Raw genomic sequence first — 17,361 nt, 5'->3', positions numbered from 1 at the left:
GAAACCGGTGATACGCCAGTGAAACGCGTCAGCACCAGCGTCATTCGACATCCACCAATGGGATTGTGACCACCTGACCGCCGGGCGTCCCAACGGCCGCAGCAAACGTTCCCCGCCTCCCACGTCCGGTGTGACGTTGGGCCGCAATCTGACTGCCCGCCCCTCTCTCAGGGGAGCTCACGGAGGGAAAGCTATCTGCTAGGAACGCCGGGACGGGCTTGCACTGCTGCCGAGTCTACAGGGTCCATCTTCCCCGGGAATCTACTTACAGGCTTGGATGAGACCTGGATCAACACAGCATGGACGGTATCTAGAGGTATCTGGTACGCCATCACGGTGCTTATACAGTGACATTACCTACTGCATCCACTTATATGGAATCCATCTATTAAGCAAACTCCTATCTGTTTGCCCCCAACCTGTCATCGCTTTGGCACCATCAGGCTCAGCCCCTCCATTGGGTTATCTTGTACACCCCCATTACCGATCTACCATACTTGGTGATATCCAATTTTCAAATACATGGGACTGTCCCCACCAGGACCTTCTCCCTTACCCATACCCCACTGTGCTTGACCGCTGTTATTGGGACTGTGCAATACTACTATTAGCCAGTTGGCCTATCAATACTAACCACAGTGCTCCCCATTTAACTAGCCCTTCATCATTCAACCCGGGTTGATATTTTATCTCATTGTGTGTTGTCTTGTTTTTAACCATGTTTTATTCTGTGTTTTGCCACACTTATTCACACTATTCTTGATTTAATTGGCTTATGTGCTTTAATAAAGATAATTTTTGTTTTCCACCCACCTTGGTGTCCTTAGTTGATTCCTTCAGGGGGACTACCAATCTCCCTATTTTGTCGTTTTTCTTTTTATATTGCCTTATAACAATACTTTTTTTTACAATCCTTAGACAAACTGCAACAAAACTAAACAGGCACTTTTTCTTTTTTTGAGCAGTGTTAGTTTAAAAATAACTAGTGTTACTGCAAATAAAAAGTGCATATTTATATCTGTATTTTGTTCTTTTTAAAATGACACTTAAGTTACAAAGCATTGAAAAGTTTTTATTACAAATTTTTTTTTTTTTTTTTATTTCAAATTTTTTTTTTTTTTTAAATGGGAAATGTGTAAATATGTTAAATGTGCAAAAATATTAACAAACAAAACAAAAACAAAAAAAGTTTAAAAATTAATGATTAATAAAACAGAAACAAAAAAACAAATCAAACAAAAACCAGCAGGAAAATAATATTTAAACGAAGAGGGAGAATAAGGAGTTAATTAGGGCTGATGAAAGTAAACTAGAAGTTAAGGGATTAAACAGAAACATTTTATTGAAAACAAGTCATTTTTGATTTACTAGTCAAGTTGCTTTGACTGACATCATCTGCAGATCAAAGTTTATCCCTTTTATCTGCAGATGAATGAACAAAATGATACAACAGTAATATGTTACTTTGTATTTTTTTTATATTGGTGTCTGGAGCAGTGATGTTTCTAAACACTGATTCACACTGCTTTTCTGGCAGCTGCAGCTGCTTACACCTTCTCCGAGTATACAGTAATGTCAGCTTTGAATAACTGCCTAAGGACTTCCCCACATACATATACTGCGGAAGGTGGTCCTTAAGCGCAAAATCACGTACCTGTACGTGATTTAGATCCTCAGCTCTGGGGCGCCAGGAAGGCCACCGGGACCAGCCGAACGTTCAGAGGAGAGGCAGAACGGTGGTCTGCCTATGAAAACAGGGCAGACCACTGTTCTGTGAGGGAGGAAAATGGAGATCTTGTGTTTCCGCTAAGCAGAAACACAGATCTCTGTTTTCCTCTAGTCACAACATTCCCCCCACAGTTAGAAAGCACTTCCTAGGAGCACACTTAACCCTTTCTTTGCCCTATGATGTTAACCCCTTCCCTGCCAGTGTCATTTTTACAGTGACAGTGCATTTTTTTTTAGCACTGATCACTGTATTGGTGTCACTGGTTCCCAAAAAGTGTCGGATTTGTCCGCCACAATCCCGCTAACAATCACTGATTGCCACCATTACTAGTAAAAAAAAAAAAAAGTCAATAAATCTATCTCATAGTTTGTAGATGCTATAACTTTTGTACAACCCAATTAATATATGCTTATTGGGATTCGTTTTACCAAAAACATTTAGCAGAATACATATTGCCCTAAATTGATGAAAGAAATTCGTTATACATTTTTTATTGGATGTGTTTTATAGCAGAAAGTAAAAAATAACTGGAACTTTGTAAGAACTTACCATAAAATCTTTTTCTCTGAAGTTCAACAGACGCAGCTCTGCTTAATCATAGACGATAGGTTATGCTCCTCCCTCTAGGGATAGGCGCTAGGTGGAAAAAAACTTGTTCATGCCTATGGGAGCTGTCCCAGCAGGCATTATCCCTCAGGCTCTGCTATACCCAAACAGTTGTGTTGCAAGCAATGACAGAAAAAGACCCCATAACTCAAAATGTAGAGGGGTGGGTGCTGCGCATCGATGAACTTCAGAGAAAAGGATTTTACAGTAAGTTCTTACAAAAATCCAGTTTTCTGTATCGTTCTATCGACAGACCCAGCTCTGCTTAATCATAGACTATAGGGATGTCCCAAAGCAGTAAAAACATGAGGGGTGGGAACAAGACAGGAACAAAAAACCTGAATGCCCCAATAGCCAAATGTAGCCAACCAGGGAAAACAGAGCTCAACCAGGAACAACTGGAGCTCCCCCGGAAACAACAAACCCTCAAAGAGAAACCAAAAAAAAAAGGAGTTCTCTCTTAAACTGCAGCTTGCAAAACCTTGCGGCCAAAAGAAGCATCCGCTGATGCCAACACATCTACCTTGTAGAATTTAGTGAAAGTATGCACAGACGACCAAGTTGCCGCCTTGCAAACTTGTAGCACCGATGCCTGATGGCGAAAAGCCCAAGAGGCACTCAGCGCTCTAGAAGAATGCGCCCTCACTGGAAAAGGAGGAACCTGACCTTTCAGCGAATAGGCCTGTACCACCATCTGTCTGATCCATCCATGCTTTATACACTATATTGTCAAAAGTATTGGGACACCTGCCTTTACATGCACATGAACTTTAATGGCATCCCAGTCTTAGTCGGTAGGGTTCAATATTGAGTTGACCCACCCTTTGCAGCTATAACAGCTTCAACTCTTCTGGGAAGGCTGTCCACAAGGTTTAGGAGTGTGTCTATGGGAATGTTTGACCATTTTTACAAAAGCACATTTGTGTCAGGCACTGATGTTTGAAAGAAGGCCTGGCTTGCAGTCTCCACTCTAATTCATCCCAAAGGTGTTCTATCAGGTTGAGGTCAGGACTCTCTGCAGGCCAGTCAAAAGGAGGCTTTTGAAGAACAGACAGCACCAAATTGAGATCCCATGGCGGTAACGGGGATGGCCACGGAGGCGCCAATGGCGCATACCCTGAATGAACGTCCGGATGAGGGCGTGCGTGGCTAATGGGCATTGAAAATAATAGCCAGAGCCAAAACTTAGCCTTTGATAGTACCCAAGGCCAACCGCTGTTCAACTCCTTTCTCCAGAAAGGCCAAAACCCTGGCGATAGAAAACAAGCGTGGGTGCACTTTCAGCGATTCGCACCATGAAATGTACAATTTCCACGTACAATGATAGATTTTTTCGAGAAGTTGACTTCCTAGCCTTCAAGAGAGTGGGTATTAGATTCAGAGAGACCCCTATCTCTCAACACCTGACTTTCAACGGCCATGCCCGTTAAAGCCAGCGACTGTAAAGCAGGATGGAAGATCGGACCTTGAGACAACAGATCTTCACTGAGAGGAAGTCTCCAAGGGGTACCGGCAGCCATTCTTAGTAAGTCTGCTTTCCAAGACCGACGAGGCCAGTCTGGAGCCACCAGAATGACCAAATGTTTTCCACCTCTATCCTGCGCAGAAGACGCGGCAGAAGTTTTTAAAAGGGGGAAATGCATAAATCAGCCGATACTGATCCCAAGGAGCCACCAGTGCGTCTGTGGCGTCGGCCAGAGGATCCCGAGACCCGGCTACGAATCTCTGCACCTTCTTGTTGAGGCAAGAGGCAAACAGATCGACCTCAGGGGTCCCCCACCGAACATACAGTAGGTGAAACACCTCCGGGGTGCAGGGACCACTCCCCCTTGATCCAACACCTGACGACTAAGGTAAACCGCCAGCCAGTTTTCCACACCTGGGATGTGTACAGCAGAGAGAGCTGGAACAAATCTTTCTGCCCAAGTCAGAATCTCAGCCACCTCCTTGGCCGCCAGGACACTCCTGGTGCCCCCCTGGTGATTGATGTATGCTGTGGCGTTGTCTGACTGAACCCGAACTGGACAATCGTGTAGATGAGTAGTCCAATGACTCAAACAAAGTTTCATCGCTCTGAGTCCAGAACATTGATTGGAAGTTTTGACTCTTCCACCATCCAGGTACCTTGGGCACAGAGCTTCCCCAGCAACCTGCCCCAGCCCGTCAGGCTGGCATCCGTGGTTACTACCATCCAAAATAACGGAAGGAAGGACTTGCCATGGCATAGTGCTGGAGACTGCATCCACCACAACAGAGCAGACTTGGTGGCTCAACCGAATCAAGGAGTCCAAGGACTTCGGATCCTTGTTCCACTTTACCAAAATCTTCCTCTGCAGGGGTCTTGTATGGAACTGAGCAAACTGAACCGCTTCGAAGGCTGTTCAACAACAACGACTGAATCGCCCCTGCAACTTTTGCAGCTTGTCCGGGGGAAGGAAAACTCTCACCAAGGCTGAATCCAGAGTCAAGCCTAGGTACTCCAGTCTCAGGACAGGAGGCAACGCAGATTTTTTGAAACTGACTTCCAGATTCCCCAACAGAACCCGAATGAGAGTCTGCTCTCAACAGGAGGTCGTCCAGGTATCCCTGTACCGCAATCCCCCTCCAGCGCAGCAATGCTAACACACCAGAGCCAGAACCCTGGTAAACACCCTGGGAGCGGAGGCGAGACCAAAGGGTAACGCCACAAATTGATAATGCTCCTCCGCTACCAAAAGCAAAGAAACTGCTGAGCACGGTTTAAGGGTTTGAATAAAACCCTTGAAAGCAATCCCGAGCTGGAACCAGCACAATCGCCCCTTGCAATAGCAAGTCATGTACTGCCCCTCTCAACTCCCTTAACCTGGCTGGGGACAAGAGAAGATTGGTCGGGAAGAACCTGTCCCTAGGACGAGACCGGAATTCGGTTTTGTATCTGAAATGGATCAATTTGTGAACGCATGTGTCCTGGATCAAGGAAGTCCCAGACTCGGTTGAGGGTTCCCCTTCATGCAGAGGAGTGCTTGATTGCGAGTCCGGATTTGCCGCAGTTGGACTTACAGGACCATGGTTTCTTGGACCCTCCAGAAGATCTAAACGGTTTACCTTTTTCCTGTGACCCAGAGGCAAGAAAAAGACTTTCATGAGCAGTAAAGGAAGGCCCCCGCCTAGGGGGTCTTGCCTTTAGAGGATTGGGGCAGATTAGTGCTCTTACCCCCCCCATGATACCTTTGACCAATTCGTCCAGAGAGGCTCCAAATATTTCCTCCCCTGTAAAAGGGAGATCAGCAAGAGCTTTTTTTTAGAAGCCTGGTCAGCTGACCAGCATTTTAGCCATATCAGGTGCCTAAAAGCAACCCCCACTGCTGACATCCTGGCCACCAATAAGGCCAAGTCCAGGGACGTATCACACATGAACACCAACTGATCTAACAGCTCCAGAACCGCAGAGGGAAGCTTTGCCGTTTCCAAGTTACTCTTCAGAAACTTCACCCATTCAGTAGCAGTCTGTGCTACGAGAACGTTCACAAAGTTAGCTTTTAACATGTGAGCCGTTACCACATGTACATGAGGAGATAAGGATTTCACCTGTCTATCCACGGGATCTAAAAAGACTCTTCCACTGGCACCAGAGTTGTTTATTCAACCTGGCCACCGGGGAATCCACTTTCGGTGGTACAGCCCACCTGGTATCCACCGCCTCCGCAAAGCGATAACGGCGTGCAAAATGCTTAGGTACCACCAGCATGTGCTTAATGCGTCGCCATTGTTCATCCTCAACAAAGTGAAACAAGTCAGGACAAGGGATTACTTTTTACCCGATTTGCGATATTTGCCGGAACCAAAAGACACCTGCGTACCTGGCGCTGTGGGTTCAACAGCCATTTTAAGAGTTTCCCGCACAGAAACTATCAGATTTTCCACCAAGGCACTTTCTTGCGCAACAGTTGAGGAGGACAGCTCCTCCTCACTGTCAGAATGTGAAGACACTGATCCCTAAGGGTGGTCTGCGTCTGCAGCAACCATATCTGTGTCAGAATCCAAAGATCCTGCAGGACAGGGGACGTCTGCGGCTAGCAGCACCAGAACAAACTGACTGCACTTTTTACATCAGGCTTCGCAGAAAAACCGCAATCTCGCCAGGGGGTCCCCATCCATCAGGGCACTGTCGTGATGAGGCATATGTCCTTGCGCTTGCTGGCCAGGCTGGGAGACCTTAAGGGTCTAGATTATCCAGTGCAAATACCAGCTGGCTGTTGCTTGTAGTTCCTCTGGATCTTGGTTTTCAGGAACTAACTATAAAATAAAAAATCACAAAGCTTTCTCTGTTACAGCTAAGACCGAAATCCCAGCAGGAAACTAGGTCCTATCCCTGACACTAGGCAGAGCAAACTGTTTGAGTATAGCAGAGCCTGAGGGGTTATGACTGCTGGGAAAGGCTCCATAGGCGTGGACAAGTTTTTTTTTCCGCCTAGTGCCGATTCCTAGAGGGAGGAGCATAACCTATAGTCTATGATTAAGCAGAGCTGCGTCTGTCGATGAACGATAGAAAAATGTATTTATTTTTTTACAAATTGTTGCCGTTTTGTTGTTTATAGCACAAAAAATAAAAACCGCAGAGGTGATCAAATACCACCAAAAGAAAGCTCTATTTGTGGGAAAAAAAGGACATAAATTATATTTGGGTATAGTGACGCAAAACCGTGCTATTGTCAGTTAAAGCAAAGCAGTGCCGTATCGCGAAAAATGGCCTGGTCAGGAAGGGGGTGAACCCTTCTGGAACTGAAGTGGTTATTCAAAGCTGAAAATTGCTGTATACTGGGAGGGGGAGTTCCAGCAGCAGGGTAGAGACACCGGGAATGCTACACATGTCCTTTGTACAATGATGATGTTTATTTGATGTGTCTAGCAAAAGTCTGCAACTAGTTAAACACCTTAGACTTTAAAGCAGAGCTCCCCCAAAAGGGGAAGTCCTGCTTTAAGCACTTCTCCCCTCCTATGCCATCTTATTTGGCATGTCATTTCTTTTATGGGGGGGGGAGCGGGTACCTATTTTTGACGGTACCCGCTCCCACTTCCGCTTGGACCGCCTAGGCGATCAGAGCGGAAGTTCTCCTCTCCCCCTCGCTCCCTGCAATCTTCTGGGACATGTCACAGGTCCCAGAAGATTGCCCGACCATTCGGAAGGCACAGCAAGGCTCGTGCATGTGCAGTGTGCACCCGGCTGTGAAGCCGCAAGCTGTCACAGCCAGGTGCCCGCAGTTGTAATGCCGGTGCCAAGGAGAGGAGAGAGAGAGAGAATGGATGGTTCAGGCGGCCACATCATGGGACAGGTGAGTGTGTGTTTATTATGCTGGATCATGGGACAGGTGAGTGTGTGTTTATTAATAGTCAGCAGCTACACTTTTTGTTGCTGCTGACATTTGATAAACACAAAAATGACTGTAAGGCTTGGTTCACACTTGTGCAATGTGGGAACGCTGCGAATATGCAGCCTGTTCCCGCATCGCATCCGCACATCTGGCAGTTCACACTGCCATATGCGATACGCAGGGGGTGTCAAAAGTTAACGACACCCCCACTTGCGATCGCATATCGCAGTGCGATCTGCAAGTTCGCACAGAATCGGATCGCACAAGTGTTAACCACTATGCGATCCGATTCTGAGGCGGCTCAAAAAATCCCTCATGTGCGAGTTTGCTGCGGATGCGCTGCGAATTCAGCTATACAAAGTGTATGGCTGAACTCGCATCCGCACAGGAGATCGCATATAATGAAGGAGCAGTGCGCTCCGAATTACATGCGATCAGCGCATCCGCACAAGTGTGAACCGGCACTAACTCCACTTTACAATGATTGTAAACGTACATTTTTTTTTAAATAACAAACATGTTATACTTACTGGCTCCTGCTGCTGCCTCTCTGTCCAGTGAGATAAGAGAGAGCTGAGAAAGCCACTGGTCTCGTGCACAGTGCTGGATCAAACCTGGGCTCATGTAAGTATAGGGGGGGGGGGGTCTGCAAACAGTAGGTTTTTTTTACCTTAATGCAGAGAATGCATTGAGGTAAAAACCTTTCTGCCTTTAGAACCACTTAAAAGGCTTTGGAATATTAATAATTGATGTGAAGTCATTGTAGATGTAGAAGAATCTAGTGGCTTTTGTTTCACAGTTTGACACTAAGTAACATAATCAGAGGTCAGTATTTGCAGAAATTGAAGAAAAAGGAACGTATATACCTTTTATTAAAGTGCCTCTGTGAATTATTTCTCCACCATTTTCGATTATTTTCTCTCTTACGACCCATTTCTTTTGTCCAGTAACATTACATTTGCTTAATGCTGTAAAAATATATTGGGTTAGTATGTAAATCACTAAACTAATCACAAGAACTAGCAGATATTTTTGTGCAAGTGGAAAAAAAATAATAAAAATAATATATACATTGCCTTGCGAAAGTATTCGGCCCCCTTAAACTTTGCGACCTTTTGCCACATTTCAGGCTTCAAAACATAAAGATATAAAACTGTAATTTTTTGTGAAGAATCAACAACAAGTGAGACACAATCATGAAGTGGAACAAAATTTATTAGATATTTCAAACTTTAACAAATAAAAAACTGAAAAATTGGGCATGCAAAATTATTTAGCCCCTTTTACTTTCAGTGCAGCAAACTCTCTCCAGAAGTTCAGTGAGGATCTCTGAATGATCCAATGTTGACCTAAATGACTAATGATGATAAATAGAATCCACCTGTGTGTAATCAAGTCTCCGTATAAATGCACCTGCACTGTGATAGTCTCAGAGGTCCGTTTAAAGCGCAGAGAGCATCATGAAGAACAAGGAACACACCAGGAAGGTCCGAGATACTGTTGTGGAGAAGTTTAAAGCCGGATTCGGATACAAAAAGATTTCCCAAGCTTTAAACATCCCAAGGAGCACTGTACAAGCGATAATATTGAAATGAAAGGAGTATCAGACCACTGCAAATCTACGAAGACCTGGCCGTCCCTCTAAACTTTCAGCTCATACAAGGAGAAGACTGATCAGAGATGCAGCCAAGAGGCCCATGATCACTCTGAACTGCAGAGATCTACAGCTGAGGTGGGAGACTCTGTCCATAGGACAACAATCAGTCGTATACTGCACAAATGTGGCCTTTATGGAAGAGTGGCAAGAAGAAAGCCATTTCTTAACCACTTTACCACCGGAGGATTTTGCTGTCTTACGTCCAGGCCACTTTTTGCGATTCAGCGCTGTGCGACTTTAACAATTGCGATGCCGTACCTAAACAAAATTTACGTCCTTTTTTCCCCACAAACAGAGCTTTCTTTTGGTGGTATTTGATCACCTGTGCGATTTTTACTTTTTGCGCTATAAACAAAAAAATAGCGTTTATTTTGAAAAAATAACAATATTTTTAACATTTTTTTTATATGAAATTCCCCCTCAAAAAAAATTTAAAAATCAAAATTTTTAAAAAATTTTGGCCAATTTGTTTTCTGCTACATATGTTTGGTAAAAAAAAAATCACAATAAGTGTATTTTGATTGGTTTGCGCAAAAGTTATTGCGTTTACTAAGGGAAAGATTTCTGTCATTTTTGGTGTTTTTTTTTTAACGCGTAATGGCGGCGATCTGCGATTTTTTTTGCGGGACTACGACATTGCGGCGGACAGATCGGACCCCTAATTGACATTTTTGACACTTTTGGGGGGGACCAGTGACATTACTGCAGTAATCAGTGCTATAAATATGCACTGTTACTGTAAAAATGACACTGGAAGGGAAGGGGTTAATTTTATTGGAGAGGGCGGGGTTAATGTATGTCTGGTGCTTACTAACGTGTGTGGGGGGGGGGGGAGGTGACTGTGTGAGTCAGGGACAGATCGGATGTTCAGCTATGCTAAACACTCCGATCTGTCACTCCCTGTCACTTAGGAGATCCGCCCGCTCTGTTTACACAAGCGGGCGGATCTCCAAACTAGATTCCCCGACGATCGGGGAAGAGCGGCGGCGATCGCCGCTGCTCCTCCCCTGGCCCGACTCCCGCTGTGACTGAACACAGCGGGAGCAGGCCTACGTCGCTGGACGATAACGAGCCACATTGCTGCAGTAGCAGCAATGTGAGCAGAGCTAAAGTGGTTAAAGATATCCATAAAAAGTGTCATTTAAAGTTTGCCACAAGCCACCTGGGAGACACACCAAACGTGTAAGAAGGTGCTCTGGTCAGATGAAACCAAAATCAAACTTTTTGGCAACAATGCACAACGTTAAAAGCAACACAGCTCATCACCCTGAACACACTATCCCCACTGTCAAACATGGTGGTGGCAGCATCATGGTTTGGGCCTGCTTTTCTTCAGCAGGGACAGGGAAGATGGTTAAAATTGATGGGAAGATGGATGGAGCCAAATACAGGACAATTCTGGAAGAAAACCTGATGGAGTCTGCAAAAGACCTGAGGCTGGGAGGGAGATTTGTCTTCCAACAAGACAATGATCCAAAACATAAAGCAAAATCTACAATGGAATTGTTCACAAATAAACCTATCCAGGTGTTAGAATGGCCAAGTCGAAGTCCAGACCTGAATCCAATCGAGAATCTGTGGAAAGAACTGAAAACTGTTCACAAACGCTCTCCAACCAACCTTACTGAACTTGAGCTGTTTTGCAAGGAGGAATGGGCAAAAATTTCAGTCTCTCGATGTGCAAAACTGATAGAGACATACCCCAAGCGACTTACAGCTATAATCGCAGCAAAAGGTGGCGCTACAAAGTATTAACTTAACCACTTAAGCCCCAGCCCTATTTCGGACACTTTTTGTTTACAAGTTAAAACCAGTATTTTTTCCTAGAAAACTACTTAGAACCCCAAACATTATATATATTTTTTTAGCAAAGACTCTGGAGAAAAAAATGTCGGTCATTGCAAAATTTTTTGTCACGCGGTATTTGCGCAGCGGTCTTTAAAACGTCATTTTTTTGGAAAAAATTTGAAAAATCACATTTCACTGCATTTAAAAAATACTAAACAGTAAAGTTAGCCCATTTTTTTGTATATTGTGAAAGATGATGTCATGCCGAGTAAATAGATACCCAACATGTTACGGTTTAAAATTGCGCCCCCCCCCCGTGGGATGGCGACAAACTACGGTCAATAGAGATCTCAATCGGCGACGCTTTAAATTTATTTAACGGTTACCAGTTTAGAGTTAGAGTGTAGCTCTTTTTTTTAATTTTTGCCCACGCTCTGGCGATCGTGGCGATACCTCACATGTGTGGTTTGAACAGCGATTTCATTCACGGCTCGACTTGCGTATACGTTTTTTTTTGTGCGCGAGCTAACGGTGATGGGGGCGGCTAATTTTTTTTTTTTTCCTATTTATTTTTTTCTTTTTAACTTTATTACAGGTTTTTTTAAAAAAAAAAAAAATCTGATCACTTTTTTTGCTGTCACAAGCAATGTAAACATCCCTTGTGACACCAATATGTAGTGACAGGTACACTTTATGGAGGGATCGAGGGTCTAAAAGACCCTAGACCCCTCCACTACACTTCCCTGTATGCAAAACGCCGAGAACGGCGTTTTTGCATACAGCCGTTTTTCAAATCTGCCGCCTTTTGCAGCACAGTAACCCGGAAGTGACGTCATGGACGTCGCCTCCGGGTTACGTCATCGGAGACCCAATCGATGCCGTTTCCGGCATTCATCGGGACTCCATCCAGCCGGCGGACGTGCCGGCTGGGTGCTCGGGGATCCCGGTGGGACGGGAGCCCCGAGCAAAGCCACGGAAGGCGGCGGGAGGGGGGACGTCCCCTCCCGCTCACCCGGGTAACGATCGAGCGGCTCCCGAGCCGCATTGGTCCTTACCGACGGAAAGCTGACCGTCGGCTTCAAACCACAGTACCGGGATGATGCCTCTAGCTAGAGGCATCATCCCGGCATAACCCCGCAAAGTTACCCGATGTATGGGTACGTTAGTATGCGGTAAGTGGTTAAGGGGGCTGAATAATTTTGCACGCCCAATTTTTCAGTTTTTTATTTGTTAAAAAAGTTTGAAATATCCTATAAATTTCGTTCCACTTCATGATTGTGTCCCACTTGTTGATTCTTCCCAAAAAATTACAGTTTTATATCTTTATGTTTGAAGCATGAAATGTCGCAAAAGGTCGCAAAGTTCAAGGGGGCCGAATACTTTCGCAAAGCACTGTTATATATATATATATACACACACATACACACACAGAACACATGGTATATTTATGTACAGCTATAGATAAATTAACATATTTTGTTCCCATACATGTGCTCCATTATTTAATGATTTTAATAAAACGCAGCTTTGCCATTCATGTATTCACAAAATGTTACTTTAAAACAGACAGATAACAAATGCTTTATACACTATATTGTCAAAAGTATTGGGATGCCTGCCTTCACACACATGAACTTTAATGGTATCCCAGTCTTAGGTCCGCAAGGTTCAATATTGAGTTGGCCCACCCTTTGCAGCTATAACAGCTTCAACTCTTCTGGGAAGGCTGTCCACAAGGTTTAGGAGTGTGTCTATGGGAATGTTTGACCATTCCAGAAGCGCATTTGTGAGGTCAGGCACTGATGTTGGAGAGAAGGCCTGGCTCACAGTCTCCGCTCTTATTCATCCCAAAGGTGTTCTATCAGGTTGGGGTCAGGACTCTGTGCAGGCCAGTCAAGTTCCCACTCGGACACATTTTTTTAAATTGTGACAGCTAGCGGGGAGGGAAAAGAACCCCGCTAGCTATCACAGCGGTGATCGGTGAGGTGCGGTCTGTTCCTAACATGTTACACTCTAAATATAACATGTTACGAAAGGTGAACTTATCCTTTGACAAAAAAAATATACTTCCTGGTCCTGCTTCCATACCGCCATCTTGAAACTTTTGTCCCCACTGAGACACTTTCTTCCAGGTTTTTATGTGTGCTGTGGGATCGCACACATGCACATATATGCCACAGTTCTCCCCAAATACTTAAATCATGCCAGATCAAATCAAACAATGCTTCTTCACTCACTGAAACACTGCCTCATGGCATATGTGACATGGACATCACAGGAGATTTGGGCACCTGATCCTTACATCAACCTCACCTAGGTGAGGAATCGGGAATTAACAGCCCACCCCATGATTAAGGGACAAGTTTGGGGTATAGATAAAAAAAAAAAAAAAACCTTCATACTCCTCATGTGATGCTGCAGTTGTCCCACGTCAGCTCTAAGACCAAGAACTGAGCAACCACCTGACCATCGATCACTCAGTTCTCAGTCTGCTTAGAGCAATGACTATCAGTCATAGCTCTCCACTCCTTTCAGTGCTCACTGGAGTGCCAGGCTGGAGAGGGGGCGAGCATAGCAACTTTAAAGGGTAACTCCACTTTCATGGGAAAAAAAATAGCAAAAAATAATAATAATATAGCGTATACAATTGTGACACAAGTCATATTGTAAGTGAATGTTAATAAAAATCACCTTTCCTTTTCAATTTGCAGCTCTGTAAATTTCTGTAAAGTTCGACGCAATATGGCTACCTGGAGGTGTTCTGTACACATTCACTCCCCAGAAACATCATTTCCTGCTTGTGTAATTTTCCCAGAAGTCTGCCCTATGATACAAGTCAGATTTTTGGCATCCCCTGTAACAAAAATGTAATTTTTGGTGAAATATTCCCAATAGGAAATCATGTCTAAGGAGAATCAGACCCAGCAGTTTTCCTTATTAGAGCCCTGCAAGTGCAGCACCTGACTGATAATTATAAAACCACTCCTTTTAGACTCACTTAGCACAGAGGAACAAACAGTGATTTCTTCAGAAGAAAAAAAGGTAGGAATCTACCAAAATGTTTGGTAAAATCCTTGTAATGTACATAGATCACCCAAAGGGGAATGTTTTTTTCTCAACAAAAGTGGAGTTACACCAACACTTTGTTTGCACTGATGGGCTTTTATACATATTATTGATTGCACTGGCACTTATTATTTTTACCATCTAGCTGCACATGTGATTAGTATGTGGAAGCAGCACTAAATGTAAATTCTAAAGTGGAGTTACGCTTTAAGCCTTGTGCGGATTCTGGGACAACTGTCAATCAGGCAGCTGGATGGATCCTGACAATCTGGTCGGGATTCTTCAAGTGCTTGGAGTGGCTCTGTGACAACATTTGACAGTGGACTTTAGCCCACTCGGCTCATTCTGGGTCACAGGACAGCAAAAGTAAGTGCACTCCTGTGACTCATGAGATGCATGACCAAAAAGCTTTGGCCATTCACGTCTATTAGGCAAGATTCACACCTTAGAGTAGAGGGATTTCATGTTTCTGCTCGTGTTTTATTTTTGTTCCTTTTTCAAGCAAACTCCGCAAAGAAGCTCCGGACCTTTTTAAAAGTTGAGCATGGGGAATTTTCCGCTGTGCATTTGTAGAAAGACAAAATGCACATCTGCCACCCATGCTGGCGGTAGCGCGGCAAAACGTGTATTTGTGTGCTTTGTCACATGTTCCAGAAATCCTACGTGCCATTTATTCTGTCCAACATAAGCGAACTGTCTGCTATTGTGTAGGAGGGAAGGGAGACAATGAGAGAAACTTAAAAGATGTTTTTTTTTTTTTTTTAAGGATCATACCTAGATGCATGCAGCATTAGCGCTTCTAACACTGAGAACCGAGTGATCGAACACCGCTGACCGCTGATCGCTCTGTTCTCACAGCTCCCCAAGCAAAGAGCTGCTGTCAGTCAGCAACTCTGCTCTGCAAACTCCCCCCCCCCCCCAGGCTGTGGAGGGGCGGCAGGCTCATGCTCTCAGCGACTTGCCGAGAGGCTGAGCCGGGTGCCGGTCCATGCATGTGGATCCCAACTCCATTGTCACGGTCTTGCCCAAGCCTGGACCGGTTCTGTGACAGCAGACTTCAGCCCGCTGTCTGCTAAATTGGGTAACAGGAGTGAAGAACAAATTGCACCCCTGTCATCAACAGAAGTACAGCCAAATGAGCCTTGGCTGTACTTCTTTAACTTCATGGGTAAAGGTCTGCTTTCATTTCTAGCTTGTTCTGGATCAGGGAAACAGCCAAGCAGTAATCTTTTACAAGGCTGTTAGAAACTACAGCCTACATATTACATAGAGAAAAGGTGGTCTCCTTTGAAGCAGAGTTCTTTTGGGGGGGGCTGGTACCTAGATTTGACAGGTGCCCACTCCCACTTCCGCTCGGGCAGAAATTCTTCTCTCTCCCTCCCTGCAATCTTCTGGGACACATCACAGGTCCCTGCAATCTTCCGGGACACATCGCAGGTCCCTGCAATCTTCCGGGACACATCGCAGGTCCCTGCAATCTTCCGGGACACATCGCAGGTCCCTGCAATCTTCCGGGACACATCGCAGGTCCCTGCAATCTTCCGGGACACATCGCAGGTCCCTGCAATCTTCTGGGACACATCGCAGGTCCCTGCAATCTTCTGGGACACATCGCAGGTCCCTGCAATCTTCTGGGACACATCGCAGGTCCCTGCAATCTTCTGGGACACATCGCAGGCCCCTGCAATCTTCTGGGACACAACACAGGTCCCTGCAATCTTCTGGGACACATCACAGGTCCCTGCAATCTTCTGGGACACATCACAGGTCCCTGCAATCTTCTGGGACACATCACAGGTCCCTGCAATCTTCTGGGACACAACACAGGTCCCTGCAATCTTCTGGGACACAACACAGGTCCCTGCAATCTTCTGGGACACAACACAGGTCCCTGCAATCTTCTGGGACACATCGCAGGTCCCTGCAATCTTCTGGGACACATCGCAGGTCCCTGCAATCTTCTGGGACACATCACAGGTCCCTGCAATCTTCTGGGACACATCACAGGTCCCTGCAATCTTCTGGGACACATCACAGGTCCCTGCAATCTTCTGGGACACAACACAGGTCCCTGCAATCTTCTGGGACACAACACAGGTCCCTGCAATCTTCTGGGACACATCACAGGTCCCTGCAATCTTCTGGGACACAACACAGGTCCCTGCAATCTTCTGGGACACATCACAGGTCCCTGCAATCTTCTGGGACACATCACAGGTCCCTGCAATCTTCTGGGACACATCGCAGGTCCCTGCAATCTTCTGGGACACATCGCAGGTCCCTGCAATCTTCTGGGACACATCACAGGTCCCAGAAGATTGCCTGGACATTCACGACGCACAGCGTGACTTGCATGCACAGTGGGCACCCGGCGATGAGGCTGCAAGCTGTCACATCCAGGTCCCGCACTAGAGATGCTGGCACTGCCAAGCGGAGAGGAATAGGAGCGAAGGTTCGGCCGGCCGCATCGCTGGACCGTGGGACGAGTGTGTGTTTATAAAAAGTCAGCAGCTACACTTTTTGTAGCTGCTGACTTTAAAAAAAAAAACACAAAAACGAGTGGAATACAACACTCAGTGTCTGCAGTGCAGCCACAGTGATAGACAGCCAGGCGCTGTGATTAGAAGCGCTCCTAAACAGCCAGCAACCAGGCATGAATAGTCATGTGACCCCCGCCCGCCAGGAGGCACTAAGAGGGGCACTACCAGCACATAGCCCTTCCTGATACTCACACTGTACGAACAACACGCTCCAAATGCCACAGGAAATACACATACACGTGGAACCATCGAGAGCTCCACTTCCAGGAGCGGCTATCACTTATGGCTGCTGCCATCTTGTGGTCAGTGCCCGAACTGCCATTACATGAAACTAGACTGCTTTTCAGGTAATCTTATGTTTAAACTTTCTTCTTACAGCATAGAAGCCAATGGTTTCCATACACTGCACTGATTATGGATAAGAAGTCTGAACCCGCTGTCTGCAGTTTGGAATAAATGGCTCTATAATATTAAGCTGTGTGCTTACCTCCACCATGGACAACATACATCAAGCTTAGCTCAGACAGCCCATCTATTTGTCCTGTGAGTGAAAGATTTTTCCTGTATATACAATATATATCGTCACTCTGGTGGATAAATGCTGATTTCAGTTTAGAAATGAAC

General features: G+C 45.4%; 1 protein-coding gene across 1 annotated transcript in view; it reads right to left on the bottom strand.

Moving 5' to 3' along the window:
* DCAF4 (DDB1 and CUL4 associated factor 4) overlaps positions 1-16,981 on the bottom strand; it is a 75,107-nt gene extending 58,126 nt beyond the window's left edge. The window contains exons 1-2 of the mRNA XM_082275030.1: positions 16,930-16,981; positions 8,553-8,654 (exon numbers count right to left, since the gene is read on the bottom strand). Coding sequence (XP_082131156.1) covers positions 8,553-8,620 — 68 coding nt within the window. The 5' untranslated portion in view covers positions 8,621-8,654; positions 16,930-16,981. The remainder of the gene's footprint in view (positions 1-8,552; positions 8,655-16,929) is intronic.
* Positions 16,982-17,361: the final 380 nt, after the last annotated feature.

The sequence above is a fragment of the Pelophylax lessonae genome (genome assembly GCF_965119305.1).
Source record: "Pelophylax lessonae genome assembly, chromosome: 13".
NCBI classification, from domain to species: Eukaryota; Metazoa; Chordata; class Amphibia; order Anura; family Ranidae; genus Pelophylax; species Pelophylax lessonae.
Note: the sequence above shows the minus strand (reverse complement) of the source record. Positions and strands in the feature narration are given on the sequence as shown.